Here is a 21,630-nt window from a genome sequence, read left to right as displayed (position 1 = left end):
ACTCGACTCGGCCTCAGCCGAGCATTTTGGTATTTTAAGTTGACAATGATGCTGATTGATTCCTGTAAACACCATCTAATTTTATTTTAAGTTATACCCGTCATTTTCTTATCCGCCGAAAAGGAAAGGGGCGTTAACAAAAAACTATCAATACTATATATATAAACTTGTATCGATAGTATTGATAGTTTTTTGTTTTTCAACTATCGATACTATCGTTGCTTATCAATAGTATCGCCAAAATAGAGCTATCGATACTATCGTTTTTTGGTAAACTATCGATAGTTCGATCGAAAACTATCGATAGGGCGTTATCAAGCGGCAACACTACATAAAACCTATCAACTGTTTACAAAACCATGAATCCAGTGAATCCTATGCGAATAAATGATTTGAATTGATTCTATGATGTTTTTAATAAATTCGTCGTCTCTTATAACTCATTTTAATTATAAAATAATTATGAAATGAGTTACCCCACGTTACACGTGACACGTTAAGAAAATAAAAGCAATACCAGTAGATGTTTGACAGTTAATTATTTTTTCTCTTGCCCACAGAAAAGTACCCGCAAATAAAGAAGCTGTTCGGGCACGACCCGTTGTTCAAGTGGGTGGTGACGTTAATGGTGGTGACCCAGCTGTGCATGCTGCCGGTGGTGCAGCAGCTGAGCTGGCCCGCCACGCTGGTGCTGGCATACTGCTTCGGTGGCGTCATCAACCACTCGCTGATGCTGGGTCAGTTGATAAACATTTCTTTCATTTTTACATTTCAAGGGCGCGTTCCCACTGTATTGTAACGATTAATCTACCGTTGGACGACTGTCGTTTCTGTACCCGTTAATACGATTGTTTGTCGTCATTTTTTTTTATCGTTCAGCTACTATCGTATCTAGCTGAAATGAAAAGGTTAACGTCGTGTCTTATAGGGAAGTCAAGGAATTGGCCTTTGATAGACTGGAATGGAAAATGCTACACCGACAAGAGCGTGGCTCTTAAATTGATGATGATGACTATCGTATCTAGCTGTTGCTATTTTATCGTTTCACGGCAGTCGCTTTGTCATTTACACACAATTAGTAAGCTACAAATAATTAAAAAAAAAAAACAACGAAAAAAAAATTCGACGGAAAATTCCACTTGATATCAACTCGGAGTCATGGTCTGAATCATCCCACAAAGTTTTCGTTGCGATGTCACTAACACCCTCTATATTTGTTTTTTTTTGTTTGATTTTTTATTCCAGCGAAAAATGGATTTGAAGTACTTTTCTGGTTCTGTACAGAGACTTCCGATTAATATCCATAGATTTACTACTACCGTATATTGAACATCAGCGCTCAAAAAGTGGGACGCAAAGTTACTGTTAATATAGCGACTTTGACAGTACTTCACCTCAGTGCGTTATAAGGCGCTGAACTGGCAACACTGCCCCGTGTTGCGTGGTAAAAACTTGCAAAAATAGAAGCTCAAAGCGAAAAAAGAAGGATGGAACATCATATTTCTAATAAGTAATGACATTGTGCATGTTATCATAGTATAAACATTTTAATGTTCGCAGTAAAACCCACCAAAATTATTATTTTAGTTTTAAATACACCCGACCGCGTTACGAAGCACCACGCGCTAATATACGTAGTAAGACGATGCGTACTTTCTTAAATTGACACGATTTTATTGAATGTATATACCGCTGTGTACGAATGTATAGTTAAACAAGCGCCAAGTTTTCGCCGCATTATTGTATCAAGCGCTGTATCTACGGTAGTGGTAAATGTTAGTATCCCTAAACGGAGTGTTATCGTTACGATGACTAATGCTTACGTTTCTCCGGTCACGTAGTGTTAAGGCTAGGATAACACCTGCTGTTTATAAACGTCTACAATGGTACTTATTCCTGTAGACATCTAATTTTATTTCAAGTTATATGTGACATTTTCTTATCCGCCCAAAAGGAAAGGGACGGGTAATCGATAAGCATATATGGAACACACGTCAGTTTAAAGTACAAATATAAAACAACCCCGACAGAATTAAGTTGACATCACACGTCAAACGGTTTGTATACCAGCGAGATACCATTTATATTTTAAGGTATACTCATTCTTCCTAAAATTAACACGTTAACAGTCCCCATACAAGCGTTTCAAAACATGCCATATGTCCAAATGAGATATTATATTTTTTGGCTTTCGCTTGTTATTCAATGTGACATGTTTTTGACTTTTTCTATTTATAAGGTCTTTGGCTACAAGTCCTTTATGAAAATATCAACAAATTTTACGAGTCCGTGATTTGACAGCCCATAAAGCTGCACTGGTCTCGTGTACCTCATAGGGTACACGAACTCGGCGGAACCGCTCCCCGTGTGCCACATACGGTACACCGGACTGTTAACGTGTTAAGAGCTGTCAATCTGTCTCTTTCCTTTTTGGCGGATAAGTAAATGACAGGTATAACTTAAATTAAAATTAGGTGTCTGCAGGAAAGGGGGCCAATGAATAGTTATCCACGTGTAATCCATCCATAATCTATAAGTATTTAAGTATCAGCCCAAACAATGAATCGGCAATGATAACATTATCTTTAAATACAATGAGGTTTGAAATACTTATCTAGCCGATATATCGTGAGAATTACATATACATAATAGAATGGTGTGTGGGTCGTCTGTATTTCCAACTTGTTATATAATACATAACATAACATACATAACATAAACAGCCTATATACGTCCCACTGCTGGGCACAGGCCTCCCCTCAATCAACCGGAGGGGGTATGGAGCATACTCCACCACGCTGCTCCACTGCGGGTTGGTGGTGTTGTTATATAATAACGGCCCCTATAGTCCAGTGGTTGAGCGTTGGGCTCACGATCCGGAGGCCCCGGGTCGAATCCCGGTGGGGACATAGATCCCTAGTTTGGTTAGGACATTACACGCTGATTACCTGATTGTCTGAAAGTAAGATGATATGTGCTTCGGAAGGCACTTTAAGCCGTTGGTCCCGGTTTAAGAGTGTTTTCACTCCGAGCCAATCAGCTCGCGTCACCAAACACTTCAGGACCCCGCTACCGACCCCGTGGGCGTGGTCTACGATTTCCCTCAATCAGCCCTTATCGCTATCGACCCACTAGGGTCGATTAATTCTTTCAAATATTTTTCCTCTCAGACGACGCCCTGAGCCGAGGTTCGCGCCCAACTGGGCACCCTCAGGCCTGTTGTCTTAAACGTTGTACCGGGTGAGAGTCTTCAGCGCTCCCCATTTGTCCGGCCAAGTAGTTAATGCCATCTGTGGCAAATCTACAATAAGACACGTCAAAAAAAAACTTGACTTTCTTTCGATAGTCAAACCGCGTGACGGAGACATACAATTATGTTTCATACATTATAACCGTCTAGAGTCATCCAAAGCATACAAGGTCATCCTATGGTTAGTCAACCACTTGTATCATTTACGTTTATGAGTATTGATTAGCTTCGCAGCGGCCTCCGTGGTCCAGTGGTTGAGCATCGGGCTCACGATCTGCAGTCCCCGTGTTTGAATTCCGGTGGGGACATATCTATCACAAAAATCACTTTGTGATCCCTAGTTTGGTTAGGACATTACACGCTGATCACCTGATTGTCCGAAAGTAAGATGATCCGTGCTTCAGAAGGCACGTTAAGCCGTTGGTCGCGGTTACTTCTTACTGATGTAAGTAATTAAAGCACATAATAACGGGTTCTTACCGCGTTTAAATGGGGATGAGAGGTTATTATGTGCTTTAATTATGATAATAACCGCGTAAACTTAAAACAATGATGTAAGTAAGTAGTCGTTACATGAGCCATGTCAGGGACCTCTAGCTCAATAGTAACCCTGACACCAGGGTTGATGAGGTTGGTAATTCACCTCACAGCCTACACGAGAGAAGAAGAAGATTAGCTTCGCGCCTGCTACTCTATCCGCGTGGACTCCGTCGTTTCTTTCCACCCCTTTTCATCCCCTTAAGGGATAATTTTCCGGATAAAAACAGTATACTGTTTTCAGCTGATTCTCAAACGATGTCCATACCAAATTTCATCCTAATCGGTTCACCGGTTTAAGCGTAATATAGTAACAGACAGTTACTTTCACATTTCGTCCCTTAGCTTACAACACCGCTCAAGTCGAAAATTGGCGGTTTTTACATATTAATGCCATTGGATGAAGAAAATAAAGGTTAAAATAAAGTAAATCGTCAAAATAAGTATAAATAATTATTTATTAACCGCTAACTAGAGTATGTATTAAGTAGCAATAAAAAAATCTACAGATATTTTAAATAAGACATTTTATTTCGTCTCCTGTAAAGTTGGTAAAAATGACTTAAGCGGTGTTGTAAGCTAAGGGACGATTTGCACATATAAAAGTAAGTGCGCAATGCAAACAAATGTCAAATAGCAATATTGCTTTTTTAGAACAATTGCTTCGATGTGGCCTCTTTAACCCCGCAGTCCTAACACGCGCAACGCGATAAAATGTTGTCACGGTCATTTTATCGATTCTGACGATATAATTATATCCTTTTGTCGATTAGAGTTTAATATGTGAACCCAGTCATGTCGTTCTAATTAAAACACACAATAACGGGTTCTTACCGCGTTTAAAATAGGGATATGAGACTCCCGATATTTCGACACTGTTGCAAGCGCCATGATCACGGGACGACTGATGGAATTGGTGTGGAGTAGGTAGATCCATAATTTTCTACGGGCAGACATATCTGTCTACCCTCTTTCTTTGCCGCTTGTTTATGTTTTTGATATCGCAATGTTCGGAACCATCTGAACTCACTCATGTCGTTCTGTCAAAATACAAACAAAATCGAGACTTTTTGGCGGGAACGGAAACGGGACGGTTGCTTTCTTCATTGAATAATCTAAATAATTAATACGAAGTGGTGTTTTGTGGTTAATGATCGCATTAAGTGAGTCGGAAACCATTCGCGATAGTGTTATTATATCGGAATATTCAATAAACAAAGTGTACCTATCTATTTTCCATCGTAAAAGTATAAAATTGAAAATAATTTGAAAAACAAAAAAAACACATGAATTTTGCGACTGTATACAGGTTGCTAGTGACACCGTAACGCATACTGAGAGGGATGATTCAGACCATGATTCTGAGTTGAGAGTCAAGTGGAAAATTCATGAAAATTTTAGTGTCTTTTAAATTATTTTCCGTTCCGTACTGTTGCGACGGAAAATTCCTTTTGATATCAACTTAGAATCGTAGTGATAATGTCATTAATACCCTGAATTTTTTCTCTCGTTTCAGCAATCCACGAGATCGCCCACAACTTGGCGTTTGGACACAACCGGCCGATGGCCAACCGCCTCTTCGGTTTCTTCGCCAATCTCCCCATTGGGATACCTATCTCCATCAGCTTTAAGAAGTATCACTTGGAGCACCATCGGGTCAGTATCGAAATTTATACATTTCAGAGAAGATCGTAGTAAACCATTAAGACATCACCAATTTATTTATTTATTTATCTAATAATTACAACTATAAGTTACCATACAGGCATATGCCCAAGGCGGTAACTTAGACACATACATTAATATAAACTTAAATTATTATTTCAATATTTACAATATTATACTTATATACCTAGATACTAAACTTATCAAATATTGGTTAATCTGTCATAGTTAATCTGTGTAGTATTCTCCGTTCTTGTCTATCAAACGATAGACAATTCTTTCATTTCCCTATAAGATACGACGTTCGCCTTCTCTTTAATCTGAGCCACGTAAGCTCTTCTTGGTCTTCCCCTTCCTCTCTTTCCTTGCAGCTTCCCTTCTATGATGTTTTTAATAAATTCGTCGTGTCTTATTAAGTGTCCAATCATCTTGCCTCTTCTGTCCTCAATAACTCTCAATATTTGCCTCGTTTCCCTTACTCTTACTAGCACTTCCTCATTTGTAACCCTTTCCCTTCCTGTCTGTGTAGTTACTTCATACCATCCTATCGGATATCCACCTACTTTTTTCCAGTAAAATTACCTTCTTATCGCTGAAGTACGGTAGTGAATGTTTGTTATGGCAGAAGAAGCATGAAAGTAGGATTTGAGCCGTAGAAATGAGGTCGTTGTGTACCATCTGCGGTGTTAAATTCAGTGAAAAACAGTGTGATAAGAGAGAGATGTGGTGTAAAAGACGATATAGTGACTAAGATTGAGAAGGGAATGTTAGGTTGGTTTGGACACGTAGAGCGGATGAAGGATAATAGGAAGGATTACGAAAGCAGTATATAAAGCGAAGGTTGATGGGCTGGCAGAGGAAGACCTAGAAGGATGTACAATCAAAGAGCAAAAGTCCAGTCACTGAGCCCAGCGAATTATTTGTAAACATTGGTGAAATTATGAACCATTAGTTGTCATAATTACAAAATTTATGTTTTTGTAGGTGTTTTTGGTCTATTACAGAGAAACGACATGTAACCAGGAGGTCTTAAGTGCAACCAGTTAATTTGTTACTTCGCAAGAAACTGATTGGACTTTTGCAGTTTATCATACATTGACCAAATTGGCGAAGTCCTTGGAAAAGGTTCAGTACGATCTACTCTGAACCGGCGTGCGTGTATGAAGCGATTGATGAATGTGGAGGAACCAAGAGAAGTGTGTCAGGAGCGAAGCAAATATTTTTCCATAGTCTCTCCTTACCCCGGTGGGAAATAGAAGTTTATGTTATGTATGTATGTTTATAATCTTATCGTTTTATCACGAACATTGTTATTTTGCGATTTGTGTTGTACACTTGTGATAAGCTGTAATGTAGTGATAACGGTTCATTGTAAACAATTATTACGTTGTCGGATAAAAATAAAGTTAAGCATAACTTCGGAGGAGACCTGCCGGGTCTGCATGACAACCGCGTCGCGCGCGGCGCGAATTATGCCGAGCGCTTGGACCAATAAACGATACGAATTCTATCTACGTAGATGGACGTCAAACGGCTATTGGTCGAAGCGCTCAATATAATTCGACGCGGTTGTCATGCAGACCCGGCTGAACATAAGACCTGTCGTGCTGTATGCTCCCGAGCGTTGAGCGACGAAGGAAATGGATGAAAGAAGATCATGGCCACATCGACGCAATTCATCTAAAAAAGCAATATTGCAATTTGACATTTGCGCATGTAAAAGTAAGTGCGCAATGCAAACAAATGTCAAATAGCAATATTGCTTTTTTAGATGAACTGCTTCGACGTGGCCTTTTTAACCGCTCTGTTCTTTTTAGAGTCTACCCTTTTAAGAACCTAACCCTCCTCCTATCCTCCTCTATATACAGGGTGTTAGTGACACCGTAACGAATACTGAGGGGGATGATTCAGACCATGATTCTGAGTTGATATCAAGTAGAATTTCCTGTCGGAAAATTCATGATTTTTTTTGTGTTTTTATTTATTATTTTCAGTTCCATACTTTTGCGACGGAAAATTCCACTTGATATTAACTCAGAATCATGGCCTGTATCATCCCTCAAAGTTTTCGTTACGATGTCACTGACCCCTGTATATTTGAATTTGGATTATCTCCTCTTTACAGTACCAAGGAGACGAGGTAATAGACACAGATCTCCCGACTCTTCTAGAAGCAAAACTGTTCAACACAACTGGTGGGAAGCTAGTATGGCTGTTCTTACAACCATTATTCTACGCGTTGAGGCCTCTGGTGGTCCGTCCGAAGCCCCCCAGCCCACTAGAGCTGATCAATCTAATTATTCAGCTGTTTTTCGACGCTGTTGTCGTTAAATTGTTCGGTAAGTTTCATTCACGGAAGAGGAAAGAGGTTGGAAATGGCCAAGTGAGCGCGAAACGCCATACAAGTATGAGCAAATATGTAGTTCATACTTCAACTTTGCACTCCACTCGTCCGCAAACTTTACGACGCACGGAGCGCCGCGATAGTTATATTAAAAGGTCATCTTCATTATTATTATTATAACCTCCAGGGCAAACAATCAAATATCGATTATCATGTAAGGAGATCCTTCCTTATCACAGGAAAGCTAAAAACCTTAGTATGATCGGCTATTTATCATAAAAATACTAAATAATGATCTCTCTCTTTATTTAAGAGCTGCGCTCTTGTCGGTGGAGTAATCGCCATTACTCAACCGACAACATACGAATATTCCACTTGATATTAATTCAGAATCACGGTCTGAATCATCCCCCTCAGTATTCGTTACGATGTCACTAATACCCGGTATACATTATATTAATGTGAATTTTATTTTGTGTGATGATATTTGTATTTAATAAAGAATAACAATTTATTATTTGAGAATTGGAAGGTCAGACAGGCAGTCGCTTCTGTAAAAAACCGGACCTGTCAAATCTTCAGGTTAGGTAAGCGGACTCTGTCAAAAACGGGATAATGCTAGGGAGATGATGATAAAGTAAAAATAAAAATAATTTATTTACCAAATAAAGTAAAATTAACACAAGTTATGATAATATTTATATTTAATGTCTTCGATATTTAATTAAAACACATAATAACGGGTTCTTACCGCGTTTAAATTGGGATATGAGACTCCCGATATTTCGACACTGTTGCAAGTGCCATGATCACGGGATGACTGATGAGATTGGAGTGGAGTAGGTAGATCCATAATTTTCTACGGGCAGACATATCTGTCTACCCTCTTTGCCGCTTGTTTATGTTTTTGATATCGGAATGACATATTCGATATTTAACACTTTTGTCTATGGTTTCAGGGTGGAAGGTGTTAGGGTATCTAATATACGGCTCGCTGATGGCTATGGGGGTCCATCCAGTTGCTGGTAAGTTTAATAATTATCTCGTAGAATCAATGAGGGATTTGGTAGGCGATGTTCCCCGAAAAACATAGGTGGCGTTGTACAGATAACGTTATAATTATGTATTTTCTCATTACTCGAGGTACATAAAGGCAGAAGCATATATAAAATTAATTGTTGCTTGATATTTGGATCAGGGGGGTTATTATTATTATTGCGTATGGCAGACAAAAATAAAATATCCTGCGTGGATCAAATATCCGGCTTAAGCTCCCTTAACCAAGTCTGCTGCATCCGTCACACAATGCAGCTCGGCTATACCAACTGGGAACTGGTGCAGAGGGCACTCGTTCACTATGTGAGATATGGTTTGATCCGGGTGACCACATTCATCAGGGGTGTTAAAAACGCCACATCGAAGCGATTCATCTGAAAAGCAATATTGCAATATGACATTTGCGCATATAAAAAAAGTAAGTGCGCAATGCAAAAAAATGTCAAAAGCAATATTGCTTTTTTAGATGAATCGTTTGATGTGGCCTTTTTAATCCCCTAATTGTGATATAGAATTATGTTGCTACCTATATTGCTTCTCTTTATGGTGGAAGATGTGTTGCGCCTGGGTGTAATAAAGGGCCGTCCATTAATCATGTGATTTTTTTTTTTGCCATTTTTAACCCCCCCCCACCCCTTGGTTATACATGGTGAGGTTCAAGACTCCCCCCCTCCCTATCCTATATCACGTGTATTTTTTAGTACCTACCAAAATAATTGCACGAAACGCCGCTTTTCGGTTCAGTATCGCGCGTTTGCCGAAAAAATAAATACTCGTGATATATTACTACACCCCCCCTTATGATATTTCGTGATTTTTTCATGGACCCCTCCCCCCTCTCGAGCCTCGCATGATTAATGGACGGCCCCTAACAAGGGTCATCATTTACACCCCAAAAACAAAGATAAAAGATGCATATGTCTGGGAAAATATGTACAGCGCCAACTATATTTAGAAAGCCCCTTATTAAACTAGTACTATAATATAAAATAATAACATAGTATAGTAGTAGAATAGTAGAATTTTTACGGCTGATAGCCGGGACCAACGTGTTAACGTGCGCTCCGAAGCACGGAATCTTCTTACTATTTTGAACAATCAGGTGATTCAAGCCTGCAATGTCCTTACCAAACAAAGGACTGTCTCACAGAGTGGTTTGGACAATGTCCCCATCGGGAATCGAACCTGGACCTCCAGATCGTGAGCCCAACGCTCTAACCATGGAAGCTGTTATGAGTTTAAATTCATGTTTGGATCATAGATAATTAATATCACGTGGTTTTCAGGATGTGTGTCCGGTTAATGAAAATCACTTTGTGAGACTCTGTTATTATTATTTGAGAATCAAGAGGCCTCGAAATAATGCAGCCCGAATGGCCAATGCCACCTAGTCAGATCTATTGTGGCCGAGTCTCTACATATATATTTAAAAACTCCTCTAGACCGATACGTTCTATCAGATCGAGCGTCTTTTTGGGAGGTTACGTGACCTCCTGGGGATCCATTATGTGGCCCCTAGGGTTCTGCTTCTCCTTTGTATGAGAGCTTCACAGCTGCACAGCAGGTGTAATGGCGTCTCAAACAGCCTATATACGTCCCGCTGCTGGGTACAGGCCTCCCCTCAATCAACCGGAGGGGGTATGGAGCATACTCCACCACGCTGCTCCAATGCGGTGTTTTTACGGCTAATAGCCGGGACCGACGGATAAACGTGCCCACCGAAGCACGGAATTATCTTACTTTTTCCTGAAAAGTCCTTACCAAACAAAGGACAGTCTCACAAAGTGATTTTGACAATGTCCCCATCGGGAGTCGAACCCGGACCTCCAGATCGTGAGCCTAACGCTCTAACCACTAGACCACGGAGGCTGTGCCCCCCTGATACATGGGACTTAAACAGAGCTGGCGAGGAGTGGGTAGAGCCGTACCTCTGCCTACCCCTTCGGGGGTACAGGCGTGATGTTGTTATGTTATTCATTCGCAGGCCACTTCATATCGGAGCACTACATGTTCCGCAAGGGGTTCGAGACGTACTCGTACTATGGGCCGCTGAACTGGATCACGTTCAACGTGGGGTACCACAACGAGCACCACGACTTCCCCGCCGTGCCCGGCCGCAGGCTGCCTGAGGTAGGGAAAAAAAACCTAATTTTTATTTAAAAAAATTTTTTTTTTCGAAAAATATTTTTTTTTCCGAAAAAAAATTTTTTTTGCTTACTTCCTAAACTTAAAAAAAGAAAAACACACCTAACTAAACCAGGCTCATGACCCTATCTCCGGAAAATTAAAAAAACATAGTAATCTCTCGATTAACTTTAGGCCGCAGGCTGCCTGAAATAGGAAAAAAAAATTAAAAAAGTATATTTTTTTGTTTACTTCCTAAACTTTAAAAAAGGAAAAACACATCTAACTAAACCAGCTTCATTTTTCTACCTCCGGAAAATAAAAAAAAAACAATAATCTCTCGATTAACTTTAGGGCGTATAAGAAAATTACAGGTATAACTTAAAATTAGGTAGAGTATTCTAGGTCAAAGATGAATTATGAAATTCTTTAATTAAACGCAGATCTAAAACTGACGAAAAACATTTTCTTTTTTCTAACCTTGATATTAATTTTAATCAAGAACGAAATAATAAGTCCGACATTTTGTCACGTTTTTCTATGACGTCACAGTGTGCTCTTTCATACAAATTCCATAGTAATTTCGCGTTTTGACGTTTAGTAAAAACTTAAAAAGTAACCGAATTGACTAGTTGAAAATTAGCCTTTTGGGAGGTGTCTGGCTGGATTCCGCGCCATTGTTTTTGTTTTTTTTTTATTGCAGGTAAAACGCATAGCACCGGAGTTCTACGACGATCTGCCGCAACACAACAGCTGGTCGTCCGTTCTGTACGACTTCGTGACAGACCCCGACATAGGTCCATACGCCCGCATCAAGAGGAAACACCATGGCCTCGACAGTTAGAGAGAGAGACTTTCATAATTAGAACGTGATACAAGAAAACCAGGTATGCTCAAAAGTGACAGCTAACATTTCAAGGTTAGCCCAGCTGACGTCATCCCACCCTGTGTTGCCATTTCGTAAAAAATAAGTTACCCACGACCAATGTGTTTAATTTACTTTTCAAGTCAATTTTGAAGTTTTAGTAAAATATTTACTTACTTTAATGATTTTTATATACGTGTCAAGTAAAAGTAATTAAATACATTAGTCAGTAATTCACTTAATTTTCAATAATAAAATTTATGTCCTTGGAATGTTGGAGATACCAATTTAATGGTAACACTTACATCAAGAAACAGCTAGCAATGGCGGCTTTTTATGGGATTAAGCATACCTGGTTTTCTTATATCATGCGCGCCACGAAAGTCCCGCGGGTTTTACATAACATGACAGCATCACGCCTATATCCCCAAAGGGGTAGGCAGAGGTGTAAAGTATACAGGGTGTTAGTAACACCGCACCGATAACTGAGGAGAATTTACCGTCGTAAAAACATAAAGAAACATGAATTTTGTCGACGGAAAATTCCACTTGATATTGACTCAGAATAATGAGCTGAATCATCCCCCTCAGTATTCGAGTGTCACTAACACCCTGTATATACCCACTCCTCGCCAGCTATTTCGATTCCGCGGATTTCAATGGAACTAATTGACAAGTTATAATAATTCTAAGCGGATACTGCGACAGTAGCGCCGCGGCCGCGGGACTGCTTTCGTGGCGTGGACTCCACAGCTGTTACAAATAGCTTGATTAGAATGAAAGCTAGAGAGAAATATAGTATCGAGCCTAGTGTGAAAGAGGCGGGAAATACCTATGTCCCATTCGCACTAGGCTATATTGGCCCTGAATCCAGCACGCACAACCTAATTTTATTTTAAGTTACACCTGTCATATTCTTATCCGCCGAAGAGGAAAGTGACAGATGATTGACAACTGTCAATTTTAAAATGAACGAGTGAATGAATGGAATCACCCGAACGAATCGAATAGGCATCTCGCTGGTACGCAACCCGTTTAGCATTCTGTCGGGTTATATACGTCTTCATAAAAATTTTAGGGGGTTGTTTAAGATTTCCACCAAAATTGACGTGTGTTCCATAAATTTTTGGGCCGTCGACTACCCGTCCCTTTCCTTTCCGGCGGATAAAATGACAGGTATAACTTAAAATAAAATTAGGCGTAGCGTATTGGGGGGTTAAAATGGCCACATCGAAGCAATTCATCTAAGAAAGCAATATTGCTATTTGACATTTGATTGCATTTGCGCACTTTCTTTTATATGCGCAAATGTCAAATTGCTTTTTTAGATGAATTGCTTCGATGTGGCCTTTTGACCCCCCTGGTATCAGCACCATATTTTTTCTATACCGCTGTCATTATAATCAAGGTATTTTTAACGAAGTATACCACCTTAATTCTCATTCCTCGGAGAGCATGGTCAGCTAAATTGATAGCACGATAGATGAATGCTTAGTGTTGTCTTTGCGTTTGACACTACCGTTACTTTTTTTGACGACAATTTTTTTAGTCTGATATTTTTTTTAAATTGTGCCGTTCTGCACTTACTATAAGTGCAAGACAACCTACAGGATGTTAGTGATACCGTACCGAATACTGAGGGGGATGATTCAGCTCATAATTCTGAGTTAGCGTCAAGTGGAATTATCCATCGCAAGATTCATGATATATTATGTGTTATTTTATTAATTATTTTTTATCACTTGATATCAACTCAGAATCATGCTGAATCATTCCCCTGAGTATTCGGTACGGTGTTATTAACACCTTGTATAGTTATAAATAGAGATGTGCCGATGACTAGTTACAGACCACGATATTGTCGACTAGTCGCTGCATCTCTAGTTATAAATTAGTGATAATTCCTGTAAACACCTTTTAATTTTATTTTAAGTTATACCTGTCATTTTCTTATCCGCCGAAAAGGAAAGGGACGGGCAATCGACAGACACAATATTTATGGAACACACGTAAATTTTAGGCAGAAATTTAGAAAACCCTCCCAAAAATTTATATTGGCCAATAACCCGACAGAATTTTGTTGACAGCACACGTCAAACGAGTTGCATATTAGCGAGATGACTATTTTATTAGCCCGGGTTATTCATTCATTTTAAAATTAACAATTGTCAATCAACCGGCCGTTTCATTTTCGGCGGATAAGAAAATGACGGGTATAACTTAAAACAAATTTAGGAGGGGTCTGCAGGAATTGGGGCCATTATCAAACTAAAATAAAAATTTGATCATGTTTGCCACTATCTGCATTTATGTTGGTGAAAAGTTTGAATAGTTGGACGTATAAAGCTACAGTGCGCAACGCTCCTTAGAAAGCTCTATTTATATAGCTAGACTTTTGAGATGTATATTGAATATGTGTATTTTTTTATTCATAAAATCGAACCAAACAATAGGAAGACTAATCAATAGCCTTCTAAAGAAAAAAAAACAACATTTTTTACATATGTTGGCATCCCCAACATTAAATTTATATTTTTTAGTGTGACAACACTTTTGTCACTTCCCTTCCCTTCTTGCTCTCCATTCAACTACTGTGATGTGAACACTTTTTTGTACGAATTTAATTAAATTCAGTGAATTGTGCCTACTTCTGGACGTTTCATTCTCAGCCTTCGCCTCAGATAACCAGCCCTCACAGCCATTAGGAACCTTACACCCCAAACCTAACATTGGTCCTTCGAAAAGACTGAGGAAAAGGACGAAGAAACGAAGCCAACCGCAGTGTGTGTTACGTGAGCAGTTAAAAAATCTCGTACGAGTAACTCCTTGAGCAGTAAAACCATACGCCAAGGACAACCGACGTGATTCGCCACGTGAAGAAGCGGCGTGAAGTGCCATAAATTTACATTCAGTCAGTGAGCTGCAAGAAAACATTTTTTTTTCCAACGGGAGTCATCCATTTTAAATTCTATTGCGTCATCATTTTTACATTTTACGCATAGAACATTTCTACGTGACACGACATCAATCAAGCAAGAAGGTAATCTCGACCATAAACATATGTGGTTTAGGGACGTAATCAAGAATTCAAAAGGTCGCGAAATTCTGCGTGCATCGTTGAACACCCGCGCTCGCGCCTGCCGCCGACGACTTCCGGCCGACGCCCAATCGCCATCTTGTTTCTTCTTCGCGTCGATTGCTCACCTTGTTTCGTGCCACGTCGTAATAAAATATTTTTTCAGAGACTAATTATAATTAGATCTAGTAATATTTTTAAGATCTACGTAACTAGTTTTTACATATTATTGTGTTGTGCTAGAAAAAGCTGCGTTACATCTTGCAAAATGGAAACGGATTTGTCATCAGGTAAACAAATTGACCATATATCCACCTTAAACAGGCAAAGAGGCTCACTTAAAAGTTCAATTACCAAATTATATAATCAATTAAAAGACACAACTTCTGAACCTCAGTTGACACGGGAGGCCCTTCTTGTTAAAGAAGAACGACTTCGTAATTTGTTCAGCCGTTATGAAGAATGTAATTTTCAAATTATGGGTTTTGATCCCAGTGATAAAGAGGATTCAGACGTTGTCGAAAGTAAATACTTGCACACGTTAACGATTATTAAACAATTAACCTCACTTTCTTTGTCTAACGAAAGTCAAAGTCAAAATAGTTCTCGTCATTATGTGCCAACTAAGTTACCTGAAATTACAGTGCCACATTTTACGGGAAAGTACTCAGATTATAGAACCTTCATGTGCCTTTTCAATTCTATGGTGCATGACAACATTCATTTACAAGAAATACAGAAACTTTATTATCTGAGAACTTTTCTGCGGGGTGAACCATTAGATTTGATTAAAATGTTGCCTATGGTCAGTGAAAGTTATGCTGAAAGTTTACAAATATTGAATGACAGGTACAACAATGAATATAAAATCAGAAATGAGCATATATCTATGTTATTGGATATCCCACAAGTTTCAAAGTCAACTGCTCATCATATTAGACAGTTTATTTCAATTGTAAAACAACAGTTAGCTGCTTTAAAAAATTTAAATTGTAATGTACAAGAGTGGGACCCAATCATTTTGTGTGTGTTACTACGGAAACTAGATTTCTTATGTAATAGGGAGTTTCAATTGGTACGGAGTGTCGATACACCAACCGTTCAATGTCTCATAACCTTTCTAGAGAAACGTGCATTAGCACTTGAGAACTCAGAGCGGCCTTCTTCACTCCATGAGAAGCAGAAAGCACCGGCGAGGATGGTAGCTGCAGCAGTGAAGAGCCAACCTCCAGCTGTGAAGGATCAGCCTCCAGCTGTGAAGGACCAGCGTCCAGCTGCAGACCCCGTGATGACCAAGCCGCAACCATCATGCTTACTCTGTAAGTCTGCACATAAATTATTTACTTGTGCCCAATTTAAACTTCTGAATGTTACAGACAGACACACATTCACAACAAACCATAATATATGCAAGATCTGTCTTACCTGTCATCCAAAGAGACCATGCCGTTACTTCTTCAAGTGCTCCATTTGCAAGCAGAAGCACAACACATTACTGCATGAGGACAAAGCACCTACTCCAGTCACTCTGCTGTCAAATTCTTCTACACAGGTACTCCTACCTACAGCCAGAGTAAAGCTCTATGCACAAGATGGTACAGAAGTGCATGTCAAAGCACTTCTTGACAGTGGTGCCCAAGTATCATTTGTAACTGCCGAGCTCGTACAATTACTGCAGTTACAAACAAAAACACAGAAGTCAGGTGTTATAGGTATTGGCAATACTGTCAGTAATGTAAATCAGTATGTGCCACTTCAAATACATTCTCTTGTACGAAACTTTAATATACAAGTGTCTTGTTATGTTCTAGACAGGATCACAACCAAGTTGCCCCAGCAGAAGGTTGACATGAGTAATTTTATATTGCCCCCCGATGTTGTCCTTGCTGACAAAGACTTTCATGAGCCAAGTAACATACATATATTAATAGGAGCTGACATATTTTTCCAGGTGTTACTGCAACATGAGCCTGTCTCCATCCAGTCGCCTGCACCTTCAGCACCTAATGCGTCACAGTCTGCACCTACACCAACACTACTCAGCACTCAGTTTGGCCATGTCATAGCGGGTAACCTCCCCAGCCTTCCTGCTCACCCCTCAAAGTCAAACAAGAAGGTGGTATCTTTGTTTTGTACTACGTGTGATTCTGATCTTAACGACACTATGTCACTATTCTGGAAGACTGAAGATGTGCCTCAAGTATTCACAGAAAAAGTGTCAGAGCACGAAGCATGTGAGCAAATGTTTCAAGAGAATGTACAATTAACTAATAACCAATTTGAAGTTGCCTTACCATTAAAGTTGCCTCTCGACTCTGTCAATGATACTCTGGGAGATTCCTTGTACCTTGCATTAAAGAGATTTCATAATTTGGAAAATAGGCTGCATAAAGATCCAGTTTTATTGAAATTATATAAAGATTTCATTCATGAATATTTAGAGTTGGGACATGGATCTAAAATTGACATTGCACAATATGATTTAAATTCAGATCCAGTTTATTTTTTGCCCCACCATCCTGTAGTAAGAATGGATAAGAAAAGTACTAAATGCAGGGCTGTATTTGACGCTTCAATGAAAACAAATAAAAAAGTGTCACTTAATAATTTGCTTTTAAATGGTCCTGTAGTACAGAAAGAATTGTTCGACATTTTAATTCTATTTCGATTCGAACAATATGTATTTGTCACTGATATTAAACACATGTTTAGGGCAGTTAGTCTTAATGAAAAGTATCGCCCATTGCAAAACATTCTCTGGCGTGACTCGCCAGACAACAATGTTGAATGTATTCAGCTAAATACCGTTACGTATGGGCTAAAAAGCTCGTCGTATTTAGCCACTCGTTGCTTAATAGAATTAGCTGATCGATATGCAGAGGATTTTCCATTAGCATCATCCATTCTAAAGAATCAAACTTATGTAGATGACATTTTAGCTACCAATGATTCCTTAGACGCATTGATAGAGTCGAAAGAGCAACTTTGCAAGCTTCTGGACCTGGGAGGCTTCCAGCTACATAAGTGGTCTTCTAATAGAGTTGAGGCTTTGCACGACATACCGACAGACAAACAGTATTTCGACTCTATTGACTTAGAAAAAACTAATTTATGTATAAAAACGTTAGGTGTTAATTATGACATTAAGTCTGATACACTAACCCTTTCTGCGCCTAATACAGGCACTAACATACCTGACACTAAGCGGGAAGTACTCAGTTTTATAAGTAAGTTCTTTGATCCGCTAGGCTTGGCGGGCCCGCTCGTTGTAAGTGCTAAGGTCATTATGCAAAAGCTTTGGGAAGCACGTCTTGAATGGGACTCCATACTTAACGATGATTTAAGAAAGCTATGGCGTGAGTTTTATGAAAGTCTTTCAATTATGGCTCCCATGAGTTTCAATCGTTATGTCTGCTTACAAAATGCAACATGTCTGCAACTGATAGGTTTCGCCGATGCCTCGAGTTCCGCTGCTTACGGCTGCTGTGTGTACCTGCGTGTGGTTGACTCAACAGGTAATGTGAATGTTTCCTTACTCTGTTCGAAGTCTCGCGTCAACCCCATCAAACAGAGTCTCACCGTGCCGCGACTGGAGCTCAATGCCGCACTGCTGCTTGCGAAGCTTATCACCAGAGTGCATGATACACTCTCATTAAAAAAGACCATTAACAATGTTGTATTATACTCCGACTCACAGATTGTTCTGGCTTGGATACAGACTAATGCTGCTAAATTAAATACTTATGTAGCAAACAGGGTAAAGGAGATCTCCCAGCTCACCAGTAAGTATACATGGGCATATGTAAACACGCACGAGAATCCTGCCGACTGCCTGAGCCGAGGCGTCCTACCCCATGAGCTCGAGAGCAACCAGTTGTGGTGGACAGCACCTTTATTCCTCCATGACAGTAAGTATGTTGCTCCCCAACAAGAGCAGTACACGGCCGACGGTCTACCCGAGGTGAGAAGGAGCTCTGAGTTCTCTAGTGCAATGGTTTGTACTCTCTCTGATAAGGCAGACATAAACCTTGATTTTCTTGATAAATATTCAGATATAAATAGAATGCAAAGGGTTCTTGCTTACATTTTACGTTTCTGTAGTAACACACGCACAAAAACTGATAAAATAAAACATAATTTCATATCTAGTTCTGAATTAAATAGCTCATTAAATTTAATATTAAGATATGAACAACAAAAGTTTATGAAAGAAGAATTATATTCTTTAAAATGTAATAATACTGTAAAGGGTAATATTAAGGCCTTGTATCCATTCATTGATGACAGTGGTTTAATAAGGGTAGGTGGCCGATTGCATAACGCCAATATTCCTTATTCTCAAAAACACCCCATTGTCCTGCCTAAAGGTTCCCGAGTAACAGAGTTAATTATTAGAAGCGAGCATGAGAAAAACCTTCACGCGGGACAACGACTTGTTCTTTCATCAATGAATCAAAAATACTGGCTGCTTAACGGTATTCGTGAAATCAAAAAGGTCATACACAAGTGTATTGTATGTTGGAAATTAAAAAAGAATGTATCTCAACAACTGATGGGTTCTTTACCACATGACAGAGTGAATGCATGTCGTCCATTTCAGAAAATCGGTATTGACTTTGCTGGCCCGATAAGCGTCAAACAATCAACGATACGTCGGTCTGTCGTATCAACAGGCTATATTTGTGTCATAGTCTGCTTCGTTACAAAAGCAGTACACTTAGAATTGCTCTCTGATATAAAAACAGAATCATTTCTTGCCTGTTTTGACCGCTTCATTTCCCGTCGAGGCCTTCCTACAGACGTATACTGTGACAATGCATCCACTTTTAAATGTGCAAAAAGTAAATTAGATGACTTCTATAAATTACAGACTTCCAAAGCTCACCAATCACAGGTACAAGGATATGCATCTCAAAAAGGCATAAATTTCCATTTTATTCCTTGCTATTCACCCATTTTTGGTGGTCTTTGGGAAGCTGGTGTTAAAAGTGTGAAACACCACATGAAAAGAGTCGTTCAGAAGGCATTGTTAACCTATGAACAGTTACATACTGTACTATGTAAAATTGAAGCTATTCTAAACAGCAGGCCTTTAATTCCGTTATCAAATGATGTTAATGACTATTCTTATTTAACACCAGGCCACTTCCTGATTGGAACAGCTTTAAATTCCTATCCAGAGCAAGATGTAACAGACATACCTCAGAACAGACTCAAGTTCTGGAGAATATGTATTAGTATGCAACAATGTTTCTGGAAAGTTTGGAATAGACATTATTTGAATATTTTACAATCACGTCCAAAGTGGACAGACGTAATGCCTAATATAGAAGTAGGTTCTCTTGTAATACTCAGTGAAAGCAATTCACCCCCTTTGTATTGGCCTATGGCAAGGGTGACTAAGTTGTTTCCTGGCTCTGATAATATTGTTCGTGCGGTAGAAGTTAAAACAGCTAATGGGAATACCCATACGAGATCTATAACTCGCGTATGTGTATTACCAATTAAATAAAGTTCATAGTGTAACTTATTTAATCATTATACAATTTATTTTCTTATTTACAATGTAGACATTTTTCCTTTAGTATACACATTATTATACCTAGTTTTCTAAAGTGTTAGGCTGGGTAATGTATACCATTTTCGTGCTCCCGAGGTGCAGGCGTACTCGCTGCGTTGTCTTTTTAATTAATAATAATAAGTATGTACTGTCAAGTGCAGATGTCAGTAGGTACTACATACATTTTTCTTTTATTTGAAACATGTGTATGTTTAATATCTAAGTATAAACGTTATTGCCTTTCTATTTACTAGATATTAAGTTTATTAAGCCACCTATTGTAGGTATGTTATGATAAGGACGTATGCTATGTTTATTAAGTCAATTTGGACATGGCATATTTTCCAAATATTCCTTCTATTTTGTAATGAGTATGTGTAAAGTTTTCTTTAGTGCATGACTGTGTCAAATTGATCCTTTTCTTTTGTGATGATTAGGTGTAAAAGTTTTTAAATAGTTAAGTAACTAAAGTTGAACTAGGACAATGTTGTATGTTATGTCATGGTGTATGTTATGTCAATAGGTACATCCATACTTACTTATAATTATTTTTTGTATCTTACATGCTTGAATGCTGTCATTTAACATTTTCTTTAAAAAATGTAATCTTATGTTTTACAAATGTACAACTTCTTTGTCATAATAACCATTTGTAGGCATAAAAGTTACTAGATTTTCTTTTATATCGTTTTATATGCGACCACAAACATTATCAAGTTAATAAATTAACATTCTAAATTTCATTCATAAAATGTTTAGTTTGTTTGATAGATTTGTGTTTGTTCAAAGCCACTAGCGTTTGTCACTATAATATTGTTATGTAAAGTAATTTATAGTCAATAACAAACCTGTTTTTAATATGCTAGCTTTTGCTTTGCCATACAGTTTAGTTTGGCTTTGAATTGTTTGTATAATGTTTAAAGTCATTAGAATTTTGGTTTTTTGTACTAATTGTTTTGTATAAAAGTACTTTACTCGTAACTAAAGCTTTCTTTTGTGGCCGCAGCATGTTGGCATCCCCAACATTAAATTTATATTTTTTAGTGTGACAACACTTTTGTCACTTCCCTTCCCTTCTTGCTCTCCATTCAACTACTGTGATGTGAACACTTTTTTGTACGAATTTAATTAAATTCAGTGAATTGTGCCTACT

At 38.8% G+C, this 21,630-nt stretch overlaps 3 protein-coding genes across 4 annotated transcripts in view; all 3 read left to right on the top strand.

Moving 5' to 3' along the window:
• LOC126379241 (sphingolipid delta(4)-desaturase DES1) overlaps window positions 1-14,343 on the top strand; it is a 23,672-nt gene extending 9,329 nt beyond the window's left edge. Inside the window, exons 2-7 of the mRNA XM_050027935.1 lie at window positions 561-737; window positions 5,304-5,443; window positions 7,578-7,791; window positions 8,756-8,821; window positions 10,837-10,982; window positions 11,680-14,343. Of these exons, the coding sequence (XP_049883892.1) occupies window positions 561-737; window positions 5,304-5,443; window positions 7,578-7,791; window positions 8,756-8,821; window positions 10,837-10,982; window positions 11,680-11,820 (884 nt within the window). The 3' untranslated portion in view covers window positions 11,821-14,343. The remainder of the gene's footprint in view (window positions 1-560; window positions 738-5,303; window positions 5,444-7,577; window positions 7,792-8,755; window positions 8,822-10,836; window positions 10,983-11,679) is intronic.
• The window catches only part of LOC126379179 (putative mediator of RNA polymerase II transcription subunit 26), a 253,823-nt gene that overhangs the window by 109,302 nt on the left and 122,891 nt on the right, over window positions 1-21,630 (top strand). The window lies entirely within an intron of this gene.
• LOC126379117 (uncharacterized) lies at window positions 10,173-21,630 on the top strand. Of its 2 annotated transcripts, XM_050027730.1 has the most exons (3): window positions 14,838-15,207; window positions 16,042-16,236; window positions 16,869-21,630. In XM_050027730.1, the coding sequence occupies exon 3, from the start codon at window positions 17,082-17,084 to the stop codon at window positions 20,427-20,429; it is 3,348 nt and encodes a 1,115-aa protein (XP_049883687.1). In that variant the 5' UTR covers window positions 14,838-15,207; window positions 16,042-16,236; window positions 16,869-17,081; the 3' UTR covers window positions 20,430-21,630. The 2 variants fall into 2 exon arrangements, with proteins under 2 accessions (XP_049883688.1, XP_049883687.1); XM_050027731.1 differs by lacking the exons at window positions 14,838-15,207; window positions 16,042-16,236 and adding an exon at window positions 10,173-10,178 and having other exon boundaries at window positions 18,491-21,630.

The sequence above is a fragment of the Pectinophora gossypiella genome, chromosome 28, assembly GCF_024362695.1.
Source record: "Pectinophora gossypiella chromosome 28, ilPecGoss1.1, whole genome shotgun sequence".
Classification (NCBI taxonomy): domain Eukaryota; kingdom Metazoa; phylum Arthropoda; class Insecta; order Lepidoptera; family Gelechiidae; genus Pectinophora; species Pectinophora gossypiella.
This window is presented reverse-complemented; position numbering and strand designations above follow the sequence as displayed.

Excerpts from the sequence above, each read along its gene's own strand:
- LOC126379117 (XM_050027730.1), top strand. The coding sequence starts at position 17,082 with ATGTCACTATTCTGGAAGACTGAAGATGTGCCTCAAGTATTCACAGAA.